We start from the raw sequence: 21,583 nt of genomic DNA, 5'->3' as shown, positions 1-21,583 counted from the left end.
ATTAATTGGTCCTGGGGCCTCGGATCCCATTGTTGGAGAAAACCCCTCTGGAAAGGACGCATTCGCCATTGTGCCCATCTGACCATGGGCGTCGTGGATACCATGGTGCCTATAATTTTGAGACAAAGTGAAGCTTTGAGAAAAGGGGACTCCAACGCAAGACGAACTCTTTCCCGGATGACTGGGATTTTTTCTAAGGGTAGAGAAATTGTACTCTGGATCGTATCGAACTGGGCACCGAGGAAGACTAGGGACTGTGTGGGTTCTAGATGACTCTTTTCCCTGTTCAAAAGCCAGCCGAACTCGGTCAAAGTAAGGATAACTTGAGCCCGATGTATCAATATCTGTTCCCTGTTCTGTGAAAGTAACAGCAGGTCGTCTAGATAGTGGTATAGACGGATGCCTTTCATTCTGATTAAGGCCACGACAGCCAGTAAGAGCTTTGAAAACACTCGCGGCGATGTTGTAAGCCCGAATGGGAGACACGTGAACTGAAGGTGAACACTGCCTACTGCGAACCGAAGGTATTTCTGAAATTCTGCCGCTATGGGCACGTGGAAGTAGGCATCCTTCAAGTCGATTGATACAAGCCAGTCGCCCGGTAGAATGGTCTGACGAATTGTGAGAAGTGACTCCATCTTGAATTTTTCCTTTTTTATAAAGGTGTTCAGATGCGTCAGGTCTATCACTGGCCTCCAAGAGCCGGACTTCTTCAAAACCATGAACAGAGGTGAGTACATTCCCTGAAATCTTTCTGCCGCTGGAACTTGTATAGCGGCGCCCTGAGACAAGAGAGTGTCTGTGTATGTTAGAAGGATATTTCTCTTTTCTTCTGAGTGAGGCAGAGTTGTGGGGACAAACTGAAGTATAGGAGGGTTGACAAAGGTCCAGGAGTGACCTAAGGATACTGTCTTGATTGTCCAAAAGTCTTTTATCAAGGCTGCCCAAACGTGCCGGAATTGCAGAAGCCGAGCTCCAACCTGCTCCGTCTGAGCGATCCCAATATCAAAAGGACTTAGGGGTGTCACGGTTACCCGGAGTTGCCCCTTTTGTGGGTTTTTGACCCGAAGGTTGGTTTCTTCTCCAATTTTTCCTGAACTCTCTACCCGGCTTGTACCGACGAGCCTCTCTAGCACGATCTTGGTCTTGCCTGGGAAAAAATTTCCTTTGGTTGAAGGGACGACGGTCTTGGGGAAGGAAACCTGACTTACCCCCTGTGGCACGGGAGATAGCGCTGTCAAGTTTGTTCCCGAACAGGGAAGACCCTTGAAAGGGAATACGGCACCATGCCTGTTTAGAGGCTGGGTCGGCTACCCAAGGACGGAGCCATAGGGCGCGTTTAGCTGTAACAGATGAGAGCATGACCCGTGCCACTAAGCGGATAATGTCAAGGGAAGCTTCTCCCATAAAGGCAGCCGCCATTCTTATTTCGTGAACTGGTAGGTCTCTGACCAGGAGACCAGACACATTTGAAAGAGTAGAATCCACCTCATCTGTCCAGGTCTCCATTGCTTTGGAGAGGGCCGCAAGGGCCAGAGCTGGCTTACAAGCCATACCTGCTGTAATATATATGCGCTTGAGGTCAGTATCAATCTTCCTATCCAAAGCATCTTTAAAAGAAACTGTGTCTTCTAAAGGAAGAGTAACATGCTTGACCAGTCTCATTAAAGCGGCATCCACCAAAGGGGCCGACTCTAGGTGTTTCACTTCTTCACGTTTAAATGGATACATTTTTGACACTTTGGAGATCAAGGAATTCTTTCTTTCAGTGGAGGTCCACTCATCAGTGATCATTTCACTAAGTTCACCCAAAAGGGGAAAGCTAGGACGCTCTTTTTTGAGGTGTTTAAAATATTTTTTCTGTTTATTAGGAGCTTCCACCGGATCTTCCCATTTTAGAGCGGTTTTAACTGCCTTCACCAGATTTGGGACTAGAGAAAAGTCAAATCCAGTGGAATTGACGACACTCTCTTCCTCACTAAAGGAGGATAAACTTGAGGAGCGATTACGCTGAGATGGACCCGGAACTTCAGAGTCATCTTGTACAAGGACTGGAGCTGGAACTACAGGCGAAAGGATATCACCACTGGGATCAGGTTTATTCAGAGATTCCAGGACCACTTTCCTGACTAGAGCTTCTACTTGTTGGTCTCCACCTTCTCTTTCTCTTGTAGCCCGAGAAAAACAGGAATCACAGAGGGATTTGTCTTCTGGGACTTGAGCCCTGCACCCCCAGCAAGACCTTCTTCCAGAGCTGCTGGAATGACGGTGGGAATGACGCTCAGAGGTGGATCTATATTTTTCCCCATGATGTCTGGAAGGTGACCTGCTCTTTGGGCGTTTAGAACTTGCTCTAGAATGATGTCGATGTAATCTAGTGACGTCAATATCTTCATGGACTGAAGGCTGACGATCAGACCTAGAAGGGCTGATGGTAACAGAAAAAAAGGGAAATCAGAAATAAATACAGTATTAATGACCCAAACAGACAGGCAGAGGAAATTAAAAATTTCCATCCTACCTGCGGTGCAAGGGTTGGCCACCGGGGGGCGGTGAGACATCCATAGTGAAAAAAGTTTTACACTGCAAACAATCAGAAGTTTAGATGATAAGAATAGGGCATAGGCAAGTACAATAGCAGTAACATGATGCAGTAGAAGATACCAAGTGCCACAGGGCACCTTACCTTGTCCAACAGAAACCGTGCCTGGAAGTCAGAAAACGATCCTAGGAGCACCCCCAGGATCAGCTGTCACTGACAGTCTTTTAAACCTGCCGCCCTAATGACGTCACCGCGCCCGCCGCGTCCACCGCGCAACTGCGCTGTGACTGGCGTGACCCTTGCTACCGTGTGCGCATGCGCGAACGGCGATCAGACGCTACTGCGCACGCGCGAGCCGGAGACTCGCGTGCGCGCGCAGGCTCTCACACACAGGAATTGAGTGGAGGAAGAGGTGGAACGCAGCATGCGTTCCAGCGGCCATTTGACCAACAGGTAAGGCTGTGCGGCGCAACGAACAACAAACATAAACAGCTGCCATGTGAGATTTTAAAACATAAAAGATTATACTTCACCAGTGATCCGGTCCAGCCTGGAACAGGGAGCATGTATTCACCGCCTGGGAAACTTCATATAGGGGAAAAGGGCCTCCTTGCTAATAGCCAGGATAAACGACCAAAGTTGCTTGCCAGCCAATGGCTGGATAGTAAGCTCTACCAGGCATCAGTTTGTACTGTTCACTTCACCCTGCTAATAGCTGGGACATGTTGGACACTAGTACATATCATCTCCCAAAATAAAAACCGCCAGGACTGAACCTTTTAGATTGAAAATAAAATAGGTCCTAGGAGGAGGACAAAAAAGGAACACTGTCTATGGCCAGGAAGCAAAGCTTTATGGGAGTAGGGTCCTATGAGGTATGAGAGGCGGGGTTAACCCACACGTAGGCTGCCATGGAGTCTGTCAGGAAAATATTTTTTTGACTTGCTTTCAAATCTGCCTAGTTCCTAGTCAGCGGTGGATCTACTTCCCTTCCTTACTCGCCTGGCCTCCTCGGAAATGAGTGTCATCATTTCCCAAGAGTCTGTTGGCTTTACTCTCCTGAAAAAAAACGAGCGCTGTTTAACTGCGCATGCGTGAGAGCGAGAGGTAGATGCTGGTTACCCAGCATGCACCTCTCTTGGGAAAAACAGGAAGAGAAATGAACTGGGCTTCAGATGCCCACAGCTATCATGGAAACGGCCACAAGATATTTGAGAAGATATGATGTAAGTTTTTGAACAGATTTATCAACCAATCTGGAAATATTGATATGTTTAGAAGAATATTCAGTGTAATGATGTTGAGATTGCCAAAAAATGAATTATGGCTGGATCACCGCTTTAAGCCATGCCTTTGCGCTTTGTTTGCCAGATTACTGTTCTCTCTCCAGCCGATATCTTGCTCCTTTGCATACCTTTAACTGCCCTTATCACCAGTGCCATTCGTTGTCGACCTTTGGCTTGTGCCTAGACTACACTTCTGCTTGATCCCAACCTGCAACAATTCGTTTTCGACATTTGGCTTGTTCCTCGACTATGCTTGATTTGTACATGCTATATCAGCTACTGGACCGCAGCTTGCTCAACTCCTGGTGGGGCGATCCTGAGGACCTTGACCAGGTACCCATCTCCACCATCAGGAACTTTGGTGAATACCAGTTAGTGCTTAGATCACACACCTCGGGTGAGCCTGTGTCATCCGACAGGGTGACCTGCTTGTGTACTTATATACTCTAGATGATTGGTGGGAGCTTCTCTACTGCTATAGCTACTGGTCTCCAAGCCTGACCATGACATTAGGGGTCCTACGTACAGACAATTTCATTTTGACCTGAATAGGCAAAGCGATATGCCCTATATAAAAGTCTTCTAGAAAGACTGGTTGAACATTTGTATACCTAATGTTATGGGGAAGATAGAATGAAGGATTTGAGTAAAGGTGAACCTGTCTCAGTAGAGATAGAATGAAGATGTAATGGAAACGTTTAGGACAACACCAGTTACCCTTTAGAACCCAAAACATATTTTTTTTTTTATAGAGGGCTGCTTTTGGGACTGGGACTGGGACATTCCAGGTTGTCAGTTATTTAAAATTTTTCAAACGAACCGTAGGCTCTGTGATCAGCATAATGAACTGCTATAAACCCAACCAGTAGGCAAGACCACCAGTGAACCTAAAGTGTCCATTTATCCAAAAGTTTACCAATAGGTGGAATGTGAGGTGGTCTGAATTACTATTTAGGTTCTTATACAGGTAGGTCACCACAAAACCAATACAATACAAAGAGTCAGATCACAAATTTGTTGAGGCCTGTATTCTGGTCAATGCATCACAGGTAGGTTACATGATGACTGATCTACATTCTACCATCTCCACAGCATATGCCCAACCAAACAACAGGTCCTCAATGGCCCATGGGGAGACCCTCCAAGGCACCAACACAAAAGAGGGTCAGATTAACATGGCTGGACAAGGTGGACTTATTTCAGAAACTGGCCCATATAAATGGTATCAATATATGCAACACAGCACATGTGAAGATGGTTCCCAAATGTGGTGATACAGTAGCTTGTTTGTCCCCTATCTTCATACACCTTTGTTAAAGTAGAAGGGTCGGTTATACCCCCTGTCTGAATTTTTTTTTTTGTGTGTCCCATTGGGTGATTTCCCTTCAATTCCTGTCCCATAGCCAAAACAGGAGTTGAGAGGAAATCCCTTAGAAAGTGAGGGAATCCCTGGTTGTCACCAAAACTAGTCCCCCCATTGGAAGATTTGCCCTCTCTTAGGATCCATGCACACTGGGCTTAAAAGAACATTTGTTCTCTTTGGAGTTAAAAACGCTCATATAGAGCATTTTTTGTACAAAGTTTAGATGAGTTTTACATTTTTTCTGCCAGTGAGCTCCAATCAGGAATGTGAATGAGAATAATTTTTTTCCTGCCTCTAACCGTTGATCTCAGAATATACCTGTAAAACGTCCAACGGAAAAACCCTGGATGGTTTTCCGACGGAATTCCAGTCAAGCTTGGCTTGCATACACACGGTCACACAAAAGTTCTCTGAACTATTTTCCGTCAAGAACGCGGTGATATACAACACTATGACGAGCCGAGAGAATTAAAGCGGGAGTTCACCCATTTATAAAATGTTTCCCCTTTTCCCCTTAGATTCCTGCTCGTTTTGTCTAGGGGAATCGGCTATTTGTATTAAAATATGAGCAGTACTTACCCGTTTTCGAGATGCATCTTCTTCCGTCGCTTCCGGGTATGGGTCTTCGGGAGCGGGCGTTCCTTCTTGATTGACAGTCTTCCGAGAGGCTTCCGACGGTCGCATCCATCGCGTCACTCGTAGCCGAAAGAAGCCGAACGTCGGTGCGGCTCTATACTGCGCCTGCGCACCGACGTTTGGCTTCTTTCGGAAAATCGTGACGCGATGGATGCGACCGTCGGAAGCCTCTCGGAAGACTGTCAATCAAGAAGGAACTCCCATTCCCGCAGCCCATACCCGGAAGCGACGAAGAGGATGCATCTCGTAAAGGGTAAGTAATGCTCATATTTTAAAACCAATAGCCGATTCCCCTAGTAAAAACGAGCAGGAATCTAAGGGGAAAAAGTGCCCTCTAAGGGTGAACCACCGCTTTAAGTTCAATAATTCCGAGCATGAGTCGAATTGTTTCCGAGCATCGTCTGAATTTTGCGCGTCGGAAGTGCTAGTTTTGAGAAGTTGGTTTTGTTATTGTTTCATTTAATGGGCTATTTAATTAACCTTGTTATCTTTGGCTAACGGTCTGCTTAAATTAACTTGCAGTACAGTAAAACCTTGGTTTGAGAGTAACTTGGTTTGAGAGCGTTTTGCAAGACAAGCAACATTTTTTAATACATTTTGACTTGATATACAAGCGGTGTCTTGATATAAGAGTAGCGTCATGTCACAACTGAGTATTAAATAGAAGAGAGGCGCCAATATGACTACATTTAATGAAGGTACAACATTTAGCAACATTTTGCTACACTAAAGCCTCGTACACACGATCGGATATCTGATGGATTTTTTCGTTGGATATCTGATGAAGCTGACTTTCATCAGTCGTGCCTACGCACCATCAGTCAAAAATCCGACCGTGTCAAAACGCGGTGACGTAAAGCACTACGACGTGCTGGAAAAAAAATTAAGTTCAATTCTTCCGAGCACGCGTCAACTTGATTCTGAACATGCGTGGATTTTTGACCGATGGATTTCCACACAGACGATCGTTTTTTTCTATCTGTTTTTTATCCATAGGAAAAATTTAAAACATGTTCTAGTTTTTTTCACTGATGGAAAACAAACCGATGGGGCCCACACACGATCGGTTTGTCTGATGAAAACAGTCCATCGGTCTGTTTTCATCGGACAAACTTATCGTGTGTACAGGGCTTTACATGCGCCTCTCTTCTCTTTTATACTCTGATTCTCCCGCTGGATTTTGCTTCTAATCCCCTTGTGGAGGCTTCCATTTGTGGACGGACATTTTATGGTTACACAACTTATCACATTGCTATAATCTTTTTATATGGACTACAAACTGAAAGACCTATTAACCGCTTAAGGACCGCCTCCTGCACATTTACGTTGGCAGAATGGCACGGCTGGGCACATGCACGTCCTCTACTAGTGCCCAGCCGTGGGTCGTGGGCGCGTGCCCGCGACCCGGTCTGAAGCTCCGGGACCGCGGGACCCGATTGCCGCTGGAGTCCCGTGATCGGTCCCCGGAGCTGAAGAACGGGGAGAGGTGTGTGTAAACACAGCTTCCCTGTTCTTCACTGTGGCGCCGTCATCGATCGTGTGATCCCTTTTATAGGGATACACAATCGATGACGTCACACCTACAGTCACACCCCCCTACAGTTGTAAACACATATTAGGTCATACATAACCCCTTCAGCGCCCCCCCCCCCCCCTTGTGGTTAACTCCCAAACTGCAATTGTCATTTTCACAGTAAACAATGCATTTTAAATCTATTTTTTGCTGTGAAAATGACAATGGTCCCAAAAATGTGTCAAAATTGTCCAAAGTGTCCCCCCATAATGTCGCAGTCACGAAAAAAAATCGCTGATTGCCGCCATTAGTAGTAAAACTATTTTTTTTTATAAAAATGCAATAAAACTATGCCCTATATTGTAAACGCTATAAATTTTGCGCAAACCAACCGATAAACACTTATTGCATTTTTTTTTTACCAAAAGTAGGTAGAAAAATACGTATCGGCCTAAACTGAGGAACATTTTTATTTTTTTATATATTTTTGGGGGATATTTATTATAGCAAAAAGTAAAAAATATTGATTTTTTTTTAAAATTGTCGCTCTATTTTTGTTTATAGCACAAAAAATAAAAACCGCAGAGGTGATCAATTACCACCAAAAGAAAGCTCTATTTGTGGGAAAAAAAGGACGCCAATTTTGTTTGGGAGCCACGTCGCACGACCGCGCAATTGTCTGTTAAAGCGACGCAGTGGCGAATCGCAAAACCTGGTCGGGTCCTTTAGCTGCCTAAAGGTCCGGGTCTTAAGTGGTTAATAAATGGTTGTGGAACGAATCATTTGAGTTTTCATTATTTCTTACGGGGGTAATTTGCTTTGGTATACAAGTGCTTTGGATTACAAGCATGTTTCTGGAACAAATTATACTCGCAATCCAAGGTATTGTTATTTTAGAGAGTGTATCCCACTTTAATAACCAAGAAAAGAAACTGATATATTGATTGATTATTTTTAATTTTGTTCTAGACCACTTATTCTGCACAACAATAAAAAAATTGTTTAAAAATCAAACAGACTTGAGAAGTTATGGTAAAAATCACCAATTAAAAGAACAAAGGATTAATTTTCAGGCATGCCAAAAAAACAACAGACCATCATCAATCAGATAAAAACAAGTGATAATTGAAGCCCCAGGCCCAGACAGTTCAGCCGAACAAATGGGAAAAGAAAATATGTTGGCTGATCTGTTTAACGTTAGATATGGTTTTCTCCCAGGCATGGTTTCCTGCTAACAAGAGGAGTCATATTTTAACAGAAAAAATTTAAAGAACCCAAGCGTGTCATAAAATTTCCATGTGCTAGTTTGGAACATGCCTAGTTTGGGATGGGACTAGATATAGGGAGACATTGTTCCAGGCAGATGTGATGGGATCATCACTTTGACCAGTGATTCGTCACGTTCCTCACTAAAGGGTCACTATAACCCTCCATAGGGATCCTACTCATCACCTATGCATGAATGTGGCCCTGTATTCAAGTTACCGTATTTATCGCGGTATAACGCGCTCCCGCGTATAACGCGCACCCCTAAAGTGACCCCCAATCCTGTGGAAAAAAAGTTATTTTTGTACTTACAGTTTTGGTGTCTTGCGCCGCGTCCATCGGCGGCCTCGTCGGGTCCGGCGTCCTTCTGCGGCTTCGGGTGTCCTCTTCGGCGGGTCTGGCGTCCTTCTGCGGCTTCGGGTATCCGATTTTGCCCTGATTTTCAGGGCAAAAAAGTGCGCGATATACGCCGATAAATACGGTAATGGTCCCATACATCTACTTCCTGCAGTCAGGGCTATTTTTATTAATATAAATAGTATAATAATAGTGTAGCACTACCCCCAAATAAGCTGCTGGTTTAATTTGGGCTTTTGCATGTTACCTCTAAGTTCGTTGTCAAGGGAAGAAAGTCTGTAAAAACTGCAATGTCCACACAAGATGTAAAACCTTCAACTGTTAGGTTTTATTTTCGCTGCATAAAACTTGTGAAGAAAGTGGAGAGGATAGAGAGAAGGGGAAGGTTCGGGTGCATGGTACAGAATACACAAAAATAGTTCAGGTGCAGTATTCCCCACTCTTTTAGTGGGTATTGCTCACCCGGATAGACCCCTCTCACTTGGCCTAGCAGCCGGGATGATGCACGGACAGCATGGAAACTGTCTCTGCCACAGACCGTCTAAGAACGAAATGGATAGCCAAGAATCCTCTGTCACAGGATTTTAGTCCCGAATTTCCAGCCTTACAGTAGAAGAGCATATAGAGTTGTGGATCCCTTGTTAATGAATTCACCAGGCCTCCCCCGAGACATCAGCTTGCTTTGCTTGGTTTCCTCCAGGGCAGGTCCTCCCCCGGTCTCCTTCGTTAAGCAGCTTCCTCCACTTGGACGGACAGCTTGGGATCCATTCCAGAATCATAGGCCCCAGCCAGCATAGTAAAGAAAAAAATATTGCGCTTATTTTGGTGAAAAAAGCAGCGATCAAAAAGTGTTATACCACACAGACAATAATGCAAAAAGGAAGAGATCGCGCTAAATTAATGATCAAATGAAACATAAGTGAGTGAAAAAGTTCAAATTAGGTAGTCAGTCCCGCCACACAGGCAAATTCATATGAACAATCTCCCGAGTGAAACACTGAATCCACAAAAGAAAAGATGCGCATCTTCTTCCCGGATACGGGCTGTGTGTCAAGATGGCCGGCTTGTTTTTTATGCTCCATGTTTGCTGACTATATGTAAGTGCAATTTTCGCTTGATTTTACCAATTAAAGAAGGTTTTACGCTATGTGAGTCCCTTCTGTTTTTGCATACCCCTGGATGGTTCATCGGGAGCACTTATCTAACGTAAGGACACAGTTTATCAGGATTCCAGCGCTGTGGCTTCCTATGGGATACTATCCATCTTTGTCTCTTATCATGCCATATTTGATCTCTTATAATTTGGAGATCAATTCCATCCGGTAAGAGGCTTTTATAACCTTGGTGGAGGACCCAGCCATCATAGCTGGGCCTACTAAACAGCGATGCAGCCTCGGACCAACGTGGTCCCGGGGCTGGAATCACACGCACATACCTCGCGCCAGGAGGGCCACGAGGCGAAGACCCTAAAAAAACATGTCTGCCTATTAAGTATCCCCTCCCAGCAAGCACAGCAGGGCACCACTCCCACTGAGCTGCTGCCGAGAAGAGTCACTCAACTCACCATGGTTAGCTTGTGTTCCAACATGGGCCTGAGGTGGTAACGCCACCTACAGGCAACAGGGGAAAACTTCTATCAAGCACAACTATAGCCAGAACAGAGGCTAATTTCAATGAAATTAGTAAAGTTTGAGACAGCTATAGGCTCAAACGCTCCCTAAATTCATAATAGTCCCCCAATCATTGGGAGCAGGGTGCTACAATAGTACCGTATTCATGCCACAGATCTTCTGCGGCAACTCATTCACGATGCCCAATGCCCTATGGTTATATCAATAATATGAAGAGGAGAAGCTTTGTCTCTCAATAAGTGTCCACCTGGAGGACCTACTAAGGTAGAATAGCAGACACTAAGAATGATTATGTCAAAGTACCCTCTTTTGCCAACATCCATGACAGTCCAATTACCGTATTTATCGGCGTATACCGCGCACTTTTTTGCCCTGAAAATCAGGGCAAAATTGTGGGTGCGCGATATACACCGATACCCGCTTTCCCGCGCCGAGTTTGAATACTGCGCCGGCATATACCGAGCGCAGTACACTCGTGTATAGTCGGGCAGTCTCGGCTCCTCTCGCGCTGACGTCCTGGACGTACAGGACGTCAGCGCGAGAGTAGCCGAGCCTGCCCGACTATACACGAGTGTACTGCGCTCGGTATATGCCGGCGCAGTATTCAAACTCGGCGCGGGAAAGTGGGAAACGAGCGGGGAGAACGCCGCAGAAGGACGCCAGACCCGACGAAGAGGACACCCGAAGCCGCAGACGGACGCCGGACCCGACGAGGCCGCCGATGAACGCCGCGCAAGACACCAAAAATGTAAGTACAAAAATCTTTTTTCCACAGGAATTCGGGGCAACTTTAGGGGTGCGCGCTATACGCGGGAGCGTGCTATACCCCAATAAATACGGTAGTTCCCTGGTTCAAAATAATTTCAGAACACAGTCATTATAATTATGGAAACCGCAGTAGTTGTAGTTATTATGTTGAGTTTTCCATCACTACCTCATACAGTAGACCATTCCACAGCTTAGTTAATTTTACCGCAAACAACCCTTTCCGATATTGATGGTGAAATCATTTTTCCTTCATAAACATCTGATGTCCCTTTCATACAGTTCTTGGAAAAAAAGGGAATCAGTCAGAACTTTACAGTATGTTGACCTTAGTTTTATTCATACTATTAATTATAGCATTTCTAAGATACCTTTCTCTCTCAAAGTAGACAAGCCAATTTTACTAGCCTTAGGTTAGACTTCTCATGCCTTTACTGTATAGTGGTTATCCAAGACTGAGCCTTCTCCAAATCTACTATGTCCTTGGCTGCATTGTGTTGCTCAAAAACGGTACCCCATATTCAAGATTCAGGCTGATGAGTAATTCATAAAAGGGCAATACAATAATTGCGTTACAAGACTGAGTGTACCTAATATTACATTAATGACTCCTAAAGGTAATGTATGCATACAATACCTTACTATATACCGCATATACTCGAGTATAAGCCAAGTTTTTTTTTAGCACATTTTTTTGTGCTGAAAATGCCCCCTTGGCTTATGCTCGAGTCACCTTTTTGCGCCTGATCTCCCCGATTTGGGGGACCCGGTACCAGCCGGCTGTAAACTTGGCACACATGTAGCCCCACTCTTCCTCTACAAGTGTGCAAAGTTTGTTGTCCGGGGGGACCTACGGCCGGGGAGCAGCGATTTTTCAAAACCAGGCACCCTTTCCATAGACTCCCATGTTAAAGGGGTTGTAAAGGTAAATTGCTTTTAAATGTCCTTATTTCTTCTGAGAAATCCTCACTTTCTGTTCTTCTGTCTGTAACTCCACACAGTAAAGCGAGGCTTTCTCCCTGGTGTGGAGTGTCGTGCTCGCCCCCTCCCTTGAGGGGGGAGGGGGCAAGCAGGAGAGTCAGGACGCTCGCTATGTTGCAGATAGAGAAAGGAGCTGTATGTTAGTGGGTGTCCTGACTCTCCTGCTTGCCCCCTCCCCCCTCAAGGGTTACATACAGAAGAACAGGAAGTGAGGATTTCTCAGAAGAAATAAGGACATTTAAAAGCAAAATGGAAGGATGAGGTAAGTGAAGGAGGACTGCACTAAGGTAAAGGAAGCTATTTAGGGGGAAACAAATTACCTTTACAACACATTTAAACGGTAATTTCTTTGGTGATTTTGGGGACCTGGTACTGGCCGGTCGTAGGTCTCCTGGACCCATGTCTCCTCTATAAGTATGCAAAGTTTGTTGTCTGGGGGACCTACGGCAGGGGAGCACTGATTTTTCAAAGCCAGGAACCCCTTTCATAGACTTCCATGTTAAACGTCAGTCTAGGCATGGGCACAGTGAGGCATGGGCACAGTGAGGCATGGGCACAGTGAGGCATGGGCACAGTGAGGCATGGGCACAGTGAGGCATGCACATGGACACAGTGAGGCATGGGCACAGTGAGGCATGCAGATGGACACCCTAGGCTTATACTCGAGTCAATAAGTTATCCCAGTTTTTTTGTGGTAAAATTAGGTGCCTCGGCTTATACTCAAGTATATACGGTAATATGTTTTCAAGCGGTCTGAGCTGTAAAAATCTGTAATAGTCTTCCACATGAACTGGCTCTAGCACAGTCTCTCCCAATCTCTTTAACATGAAGGAACCTTTGAAATACCTTTCACCTCAGAGAACCTGAGTGAACAGTAGGTTGTGGATTTAGAATAAAATAAAATAATAGGAAATGTGGTATAGTTAGCATATTTGACACCCATAACTCTATATGATAAAATCATTTATTATTATTATTAATATTAATAATAATAATAATAATGAGAAAATCAGACCGTGAAAATTGTAGTGCACCCTCACATTGGTTGTCAATGTTAGTGCAAAAGTGCCGTGGTGGGAGTACGGCACCGCTGCTGTGCACCTGGTAAGAGACTTGGGGCTATAGTAAGAGATTCGGGGCTTTAGCACCAGAAGCCACCCCCTAGCGACACCACTGCCAGAAGGTTTTTCTGATTGCAACAAATGGTTAAGCAAGAATTTTGTTCCCAAAGAAGTCTCACTTCCTTTTTATTGTTGCCTTATTCTCTATTTGTTGTATAAGCTGAGATCCTGTGGTTGACAGCTAACCCCCCCCCACCCCCCACTGCTTTTTCAACCACAAAATATCAAGGATATGACTATATAATGAGGCATAATTGACAAAGTGTGTTTCTGGTTCCATGTGCTTGCCAAAGACAACCTGCATCACTAGAAATTTGGGTGGAGGGTGTCAGATAAGCAATTTACAACACAAGCTTATTCACAGCAGTGCTCTATCTGGACTCCTTTCACACATACAATGTCTGTATACATGCAGGCTGGGGGGATACTTCTTGGTCTGTGCAACTGACATCGGTGAATGACATCAACATGCATCCTCACTACACACAGGGTTGTGCCAACTGAGCATTGCCACTGATTAATAGTTGACATGCCTACAAATTGGGCTTGGATGCAGGGAGGAGCCTCGGCCTCGGACGAGAGGACATCCGTGATAGGCGGAACACTGAACAGAGGCTCTGCTGGGAAAATTAGTGTTCCGCCTATCACGGAACAGCCTGAGAAGGAGGCGCGGCTTTTGAATAATGGATGGCCGCCGTCTGTATGCTGCAAACAGGAGAAGGTAGGGAGATTTTTTGAGGCAGGGAATAGAACAGTGAGGCATGTAATAATTGCAGAGCGATGCATGTAATAATGGCACAGCAAGGTATGTAATAATGGCACAGTGAGGCATGTAATAATGGTACAGTGAGGCATGTAATAATGGTACAGTGAGGCATGTAATAATTGCACAGTGAGGCATGTAATCATGGTACAGTGTGGCATGTAATAATGGCACAGTGAGGCATGTATAATGGCACAGTGAGGCATGTAATAATGGCACAGTGAGGCATGTTATATGGCACAGTGAGGCATGTAATAATGGCACAGTGAGGCATGTATAATGGCACAGTGAGGCATGTAATAATGGCACAGTGAGGCATGTAATAATGGTACAGTGAGGCATGTAATAATGGTACAGTGAGACATGTAATAATTGCACAGTGAGGCATGTAATAATGGCACAGTGAGGCATGTAATAATGGCACAGTGAGGCATGTAATAATGGCACAGTAAGGGGTCGTCTTATACGGTGAGTATATCCCAAAACCAACATTTTAGCTGGAAAATTAGGGGGTCGTCTTATACGCCGGCAAACACGGTATATATTTTTTTCAAAATTGGCAGACTTTTTTTTTTTATAGCGCAAAAAGTAAAAGAGGTGATCAAATGCCACCAAAATAAATCTCTATTTGTGGGGAAAAAGGGACATCAATTTTGTTTAGGTACAGCGTCGCACGATCACGCAGATGTCAGTTAAAGTGACGCAGTGCCGAATCGCAAAAAATGGCCTGGTCATTAAAGCGGAGGTTCCGCCAATTTTTTTTTTAAAGGCCAGCAGCTCTAAACACCGCAGCTGCTGACTTTTAAAATATGGACACTTACCTGTCCAGCACACCCGCGATGTCGGCAGCTGAGGGCGAGCAATCGCTCGTCGCTCGGCTGCACCCGCTGCCATCCTCGGTGAGGGAAATGGGAAGTGAAGCATTGCGGCTTCACTGCCCGGTTCCCTACTGCGCATGCGCGAGTAGCGCGGCGCGCCGTCACTGGTCCCCGCTCTCTCCTGGGAACAGTGTGTTTTCCCAGAAGACAGCGGGGGGCTTCGGGTAGGGGCGTGGCTGCCACAGTAGTGTATTCCCGGAAGTGGGAGCAAATACCTTAGACAGGTATCTGCACCCCCTCCCTCCTGAAAGGTGCCATATGTGACACCGGAGGGGGGTCCGAAAAGCGGAAGTTTAATTTTTGGGTGGAACTCCGCTTTAAGGGGGCATATCTTCCGTTCTGTAAGTGGTTTTGGCTTCCATAGGTCTAGAATTCACTCTTAATAATACAGAACATGATCGATGTCTAGATAGAGGATACCCAAGAAAAAGATCCATCAATGATTTCCTCTAATGAATGTGTCCCAATGTACAGAATACGAAGAGCATACCGAACTTTAAATGTCACGCCGTTTACACTTTTGATGTCTCCAATCAATCAGTCCTAATTACTTTGTAGCCTAGCAAGTCTCTCTGAATGACAGTTTCAGCCCAGGGAGAACTGAATTATTCTGCTCAATATGTAACTGTACTTTGGCTGTTTTGTTCCTGTAATTGTCAAGCCGGCAGCTGGTCACAAGCTGTAATTTTGCAGCTATTTTAGACGGACGCTGAGAGACAGAATGGTCATTTCAAACAAGAGTCACACCGCAATATTCAGGCACATTCTTTCCTTCTGTTGCTTTTCTCAAAATAGAAAATGTACTGTACTCGTTCGCAGGGGTTTGTACCCAGATTTCAAGGCACGCATTTGGAATAGAACTATGACGTTTTAAAGGAGAACCTGTGATGCAAAACCAGCAGAGGTCCCAGTTAAAGCTTAACTCCAGGCTGATATAAAAGGCACAAGTTAATAATTATGAACATATCCACAAATATATAATATGCAAGGCTGCTGTTATAAATCACGTGGCAATGTACAGCCTACCTGACAAGGCCCCCTGTGGCTGGAGGGAGGGAGTAGAGGAGAACCTGGAAGCACTGTAGGGGGAACCAGCAGTAGAGCAATAAGTTAGTACAGTTGTTCCTCCAGTTTGACAGGTGCCTGGGCCCCCCCTATTGAACTAATGGGGCCAGGGCCCAGTACAGGACGACTGTCTGTACTACCTGGCCCTGTTAATATGGGGAGCCCAAAATCACCAGCCTACCGTTTGCAAAAGTAAATAGTCTATATTGTCCACTAAAAACAAGCAAGTAAACAGCTTATTTCAGCAACACAAATGCAAGACAGTCTATAACTCTGGTATAAATCAACATGTTGGCTCACCGTTGCTATAGCAGTCATACATCAGGGCTCAAGGTTCCCGACTACATTGAGGTGATGCAAACACCAGTCCAGTTTGGGCTCTTTCACACGTCCGCTCCGCCTGTCCGTTCATTACAAGTCCGTTAACGGACTTGTAATGAATCCCTATGGGAACGCGTCCGTTAGCGGATGGAGCATCCGCTAGCGTCCGCGTCCGTCGGGATCTGGTTTTCGGACGGAAGAAAACCCTATTTTTCTTCCGTCCGACGGAACGGAACTGATGCAGACGGACACACGGTCCGTCTGCATCAGGTTCCCCATAGGGGACAGCGGAACAGAGACAGGGCGGTCCCTGCACTGTGTGCGGGGACCGCCCTATCCGCCGAGAGCTCAGCGGGAATCCCCGCTGAGCCGACGGAGCGGACTGAAAAACTGAAAGGACGTCTGAAAGGACCCTGTCTCTCCTTCAAGGTAGTCCACACTTTCTCACAGCTGTAAACCACTTAATTCCCACACAGACAGGTGCTGATCCCTTCTGTTCCTTTTCAGGCCTGTCAGGACTCATGCCGTGTACACACGATCATTTTTCGGCATGAAAAAAAATGTAGTTTTTCAAAAACGTCATTTAAAATGACCGTGTGTGGGCTACACATCATTTTTCAGGTTCTGAAAAAAAACTAAAAAATAATTCGAACATGCTGCATTTTTAAACGTCGTTTTAAACAATGTCGTTTTTCGGGTTGTAAAAAATGATCGTGTGTGGGCTAAAACGACGTAAAAAATCTGCGCATGCTCAGAAGCAAGTTATGAGACGGGAGCGCTCGTTCTGGTAAAACTACCGTTCATAATGGAGTAAGCACATTCATCACGCTGTAACAGACAGAAAGCGCGAATCGTCTTTTACTAACACGGAATCAGCTAAAGCAGCCCCATGGCGAATGGAACTTCCCCTTTATAGTGCCGTCGTACGTGTTGTACGTCACCGCGCTTTGCTAGATAATTTTTTAAAAGCGATGGTGTATAGGCAAAGTCGTTTTAATGATGAAGTTGGGAAAACGTCGTTTTTGGGACATGCTGAAAAATGATCGTAATTAGGGTTTGAAGGCTCTTACCTACATAAATTCTCTGAACCTCCGAATTCTGGGTTCCAAATGAGGATTTACCAGTCCAAAGAGCACTGCAAATCAGTCCTCTCCACTCTGAATGAACTACCCCAGAGGACAATATAAGATGAAAGAAGACAAGAAAGGAAGGAACAAACCATTAGGGGATAGGGGTGGGTATGGTTTTATAATTAAATTTGATAGATAAAATAATAAATAGCAAGGAGGGGGGAAAAGAAAAAATATATATATAATGAAGTAAAAGATATACATACAAATCAACCTTTGGAAAACCACAAATGATGCAAAACCGAAGAAGAGACGATACTAATGAATGAATGAAATCATGAGCAAGTCTCTTGCTGTGGTTGAGTCTGAAGTGGTTAAAAAAAAAAAAAAATGAACTACCCCAGAGTCCCTCAACCTTCTTGGGTGAAAACCCCTGAGTACTAAAATGTGTTCCCATTTTCCCTTTTAAAGGAAGACACAAGCCAAGCAATGGGGAAATAGATCTCCCATTCAGGACTCATCCGTGGTGTCCTGTACAATATATATGCTGTATATATATTTTATGCAAGCAGTGTAATAACTGCATTTGATATCAGCCTCTCGTGGTCTACTGTAAGGCTATTGTTACTATGGGAAGCTGGGATGGCCTTGTTTTTGCTCCATTGTTTCTAGTACATGTGCAATGGCTGACCTGGATTTATTTATTTTTTTATCAAAAAGGTTTTTATTGAACATAAGACAGAGGTTCCCCTCCGCTGACAAAAACCAGATGAACACCTAGGTGTAGCACCACAATATTGCATTTCTAAGTACAGAATACATGTGTAGAGTAGTGTTATGGACATTGTAAAATTATGGACAACACTAGCTCCCTGGGGCTCAAACCGGGAGTATCCAGCCATTGGGACCAAATTTGTTCAAACCTGCCCAGGCTACCACTATGTTGGTATATATACTTTTCCATAATGAGAGTATTCCCCATGTGTGCTACCCATGAGGTGGTGGTAGGTGGTAAGATTGATTTTCATCCCATCAATATAAGCTTTCTGGCCTGAAATAGGGCTCCAGAGACTGTGATTCTGGTCAATTCCTCAGGAATCACATCCTCCAGGACCCCCAGCAAGCAACACAGAGGATCAACAGGGATCGTCGTTTGAAACACTCCGTTAAGGGTACCCACCACCTCACTCCAATACCTGTGAAGCTTCGGGCACCTCCTCAGGAGAGGAATGAGGTCTCCGTTGTGCTGTCAGCAGTGGCAACACAAAGGGTCTGGCAACCTACCCATCTTATTGAGTTTTGTCGGGGTGTAATGGACTCTCAACAAGATGTATAGCTGGGACACTTTCTACACAACATTCAGAGAGCATATGGTTACAGATTGCATGGCTTCCTTCCACTGATCCCCCGTCAATTAACCAAGGTCCCTCTCCCACAAGGACTTCCGCCTTACAGGGAAATGCTTGCAGATGTTTCGCCAACAGCATTTGATAGCATTGGGAGATGAACCCTTTAGTCTCAGTGCTGGTGTGCAAAACATGAAACATGGGGGCGGGTGACTGAGCCCATTCAACCGCTTCTCCCTGTGCAACAACCACATGTTGAAGCTGAAGGTAGTAGTAGTGCATGGTATCTGGCAGGCCAAACTTGGCTCGCAATTCAGGGAAGGTTAGCAGCCTACCGTTAGCAAATATGTGGGATGGCTGACCTGGAGTTTAAAATATTGGTTATGGCCAAATGAGGTAAACAGCAAAACCAGCGCTATCTTGCCATAATCGGCCAAAGACCCTCGCATGTTGGGTCCCGAGGCCAATATCTTCTTACTTTGGATATCAGGGGACCAGCTGTCTCTTCTTTCAATTGGCCCTCTAATGATGTACATGTGCAGTGTGTTCTAGATTACTCTGAAGCCTTTCTGGAATGGAGCCTACAAAAGGAGCAATAGTGACAAAGAGATTTGCTGGTTAGTGTGCTCCTCCTTCTTTCACTGTCCAGTCACCAGGATAAGGGTGAGGAGGAGAAGTAAAACTATGCTGTGGGACAGCTCAAAGATGTTTCAGTAGTAATTATGAAGTAAAAGCATTGGTTGTATATTTCATTATTTAAGTTACCTGCAATAAACGTATCTAAATGTTCTAACATACAAACATAACTGACCGCTTACTTCTTCTCATTTTAGGCTATCTCTGGAAATAATGAAGGTTCTACTTCTCATATGCACCTCTGTGCTTCTCTGCAATGCCCTGCCTTTTGAGCAGAGAGGATTCTGGGACTTTTCCATGGACGATGGGCTAACAATGATGAGAGATGAAGCAAATGAGGAAGGCTCAGGATTCAGTACTGCTACTCCCGGGAAAAAAGGACCCACAGCTTTTCCACCTCATATGCCTCCAATGGACCTCTGTCCCTTCGGGTGTCAGTGCCACTTGCGTGTGGTCCAATGCTCAGATCTGGGTGAGTTCCCTTTAGCTGTGGATGTTGGAAAATTATAAAATGGGTAACCATAAAGGGGCTTTTACTTCCAAAAAATGGAGGGGTGTATGCCGCTTAGTGGAGACATATTCTTTGTACCCTTCCAATGCAGTGCTTCTGAGCCACACAGGGTAAAATTCTGAGACCAACAGAGGATGCAGATCTGGCTTTTATGGAAGAAAATAGACTGTAGACCAAAGAAAATAGACTGTCTACACACGGCTAGGTGGTTAGGGTTAGATCCCTTGTCAGTTTTTTACTGATGTCTCCTTGGTCACAGATGCTGCTCCAACAGGAATACCAGTGAATAATGTCAATGAAGGTGCAGTCAACAATAAAAGCCTGCTTAGACCTTCCTCCATTGGGGAGATGGCCTCTCCTTCCATGCATCTCAAGGACAGGAAGTAGGGTGACCACGTGTCCCGGATTGCCCGGGACAGTCCTGCATTTTGCAGGTCTGTCCCGGGCACCTTCATTCCAGGACAATACAGTGTCCCAGAATGAAACTGACACAGCCACCCTCCCGGGCTAATCTGGTGCCCCCAAAAAAGGCTGCCACATCACCGCTTTAGTCACTGAGAGTACTTGTCCTGGTCAGGAATGCCTGGAGGAGCACAATCCCGCCCCCTGTTTGTGATTGGAGAAATCATAAATCCCGCATGTTGTGTCCAATCACTGTGCAATGATTCATTACAGCACAAGCTGATTTTTGGGAAGGGGAGGTGTCCCTGAATTGTAGTTTGAAAATGTGGTCACCCTAACAGAAAGTTAAGTTAAGTCTTTGCAGCAGGACACAGCAACTAGAAATAACCCAATAGGGTTCTTTCCTTACTCTATCTAAAACTAAAAATAAAAGTTTTGGTTTTACATTCACTTTTTAAAATAAGTCGCTGGATTCACTCTAATGCTGCTTAAACACGATCGGAAATTCCGACAAGAAAACAGTGGATTTTTTTCCGACGGATTTTTGGCTCAAACTTGTGTTGCATACACATGGTCACACCAAATTCCAACCGTCAAGAACGCGGTGACGTACAACACTACGACGAGCCGAGAAAAATTAAGTTCAATGATTCCGAGCAACGCGTAAGATTTTTCTCAGTTGGAATTGCATACAGATGATCGGAATTTCCAACAAGAACTTTTCCCGTCTGAAAATTTGAGAACCAGCTCTCAAATTTTTCTTGTCAGAAATTCCGACAGAAAAAGTCAGATGGAGCGTACACACGGTCGGAATTTCCGTCCAAAAGCTCACATCAAACTTTTCTTGATGGAAATTGTGAATGGGGCATAAGGGAATTTGTAGACTAATGGAGATTTTTCCTAAGAGGTTGGCACAGTAAATAGCAGGTGTTAGACCACTAAATTTTTCCACTGATGATTGCTTTGCAAACACAACATACACTGTAAAAATCATACACAGAGAGAATGTTTCTTCATTTTTTTTAGCCCACTTTTACACAAGACAGAATTTTTAAGGATGTTAAGCTTTAAAGATGAACCTTTGTTTAAAGTGTAAAAATTACTGTTGTTGTGAATGTCCTATGTGGCAT

At 44.8% G+C, this 21,583-nt stretch overlaps 1 protein-coding gene across 1 annotated transcript in view; it reads left to right on the top strand.

Moving 5' to 3' along the window:
• Window positions 1-21,583, top strand: part of BGN (biglycan) — a 133,239-nt gene that overhangs the window by 51,532 nt on the left and 60,124 nt on the right. Inside the window, exon 2 of the mRNA XM_040322892.1 lies at window positions 19,738-20,012. Within this exon, the coding sequence (XP_040178826.1) occupies window positions 19,754-20,012 (259 nt within the window). The 5' untranslated portion in view covers window positions 19,738-19,753. The remainder of the gene's footprint in view (window positions 1-19,737; window positions 20,013-21,583) is intronic.

Source organism: Rana temporaria, chromosome 9 (assembly GCF_905171775.1).
Source record: "Rana temporaria chromosome 9, aRanTem1.1, whole genome shotgun sequence".
In the NCBI taxonomy this organism is placed as follows: Eukaryota; Metazoa; Chordata; class Amphibia; order Anura; family Ranidae; genus Rana; species Rana temporaria.
The sequence above is the reverse complement of the archived record's forward strand: the minus strand, read 5'-3'. Positions and strand labels throughout refer to the sequence as shown.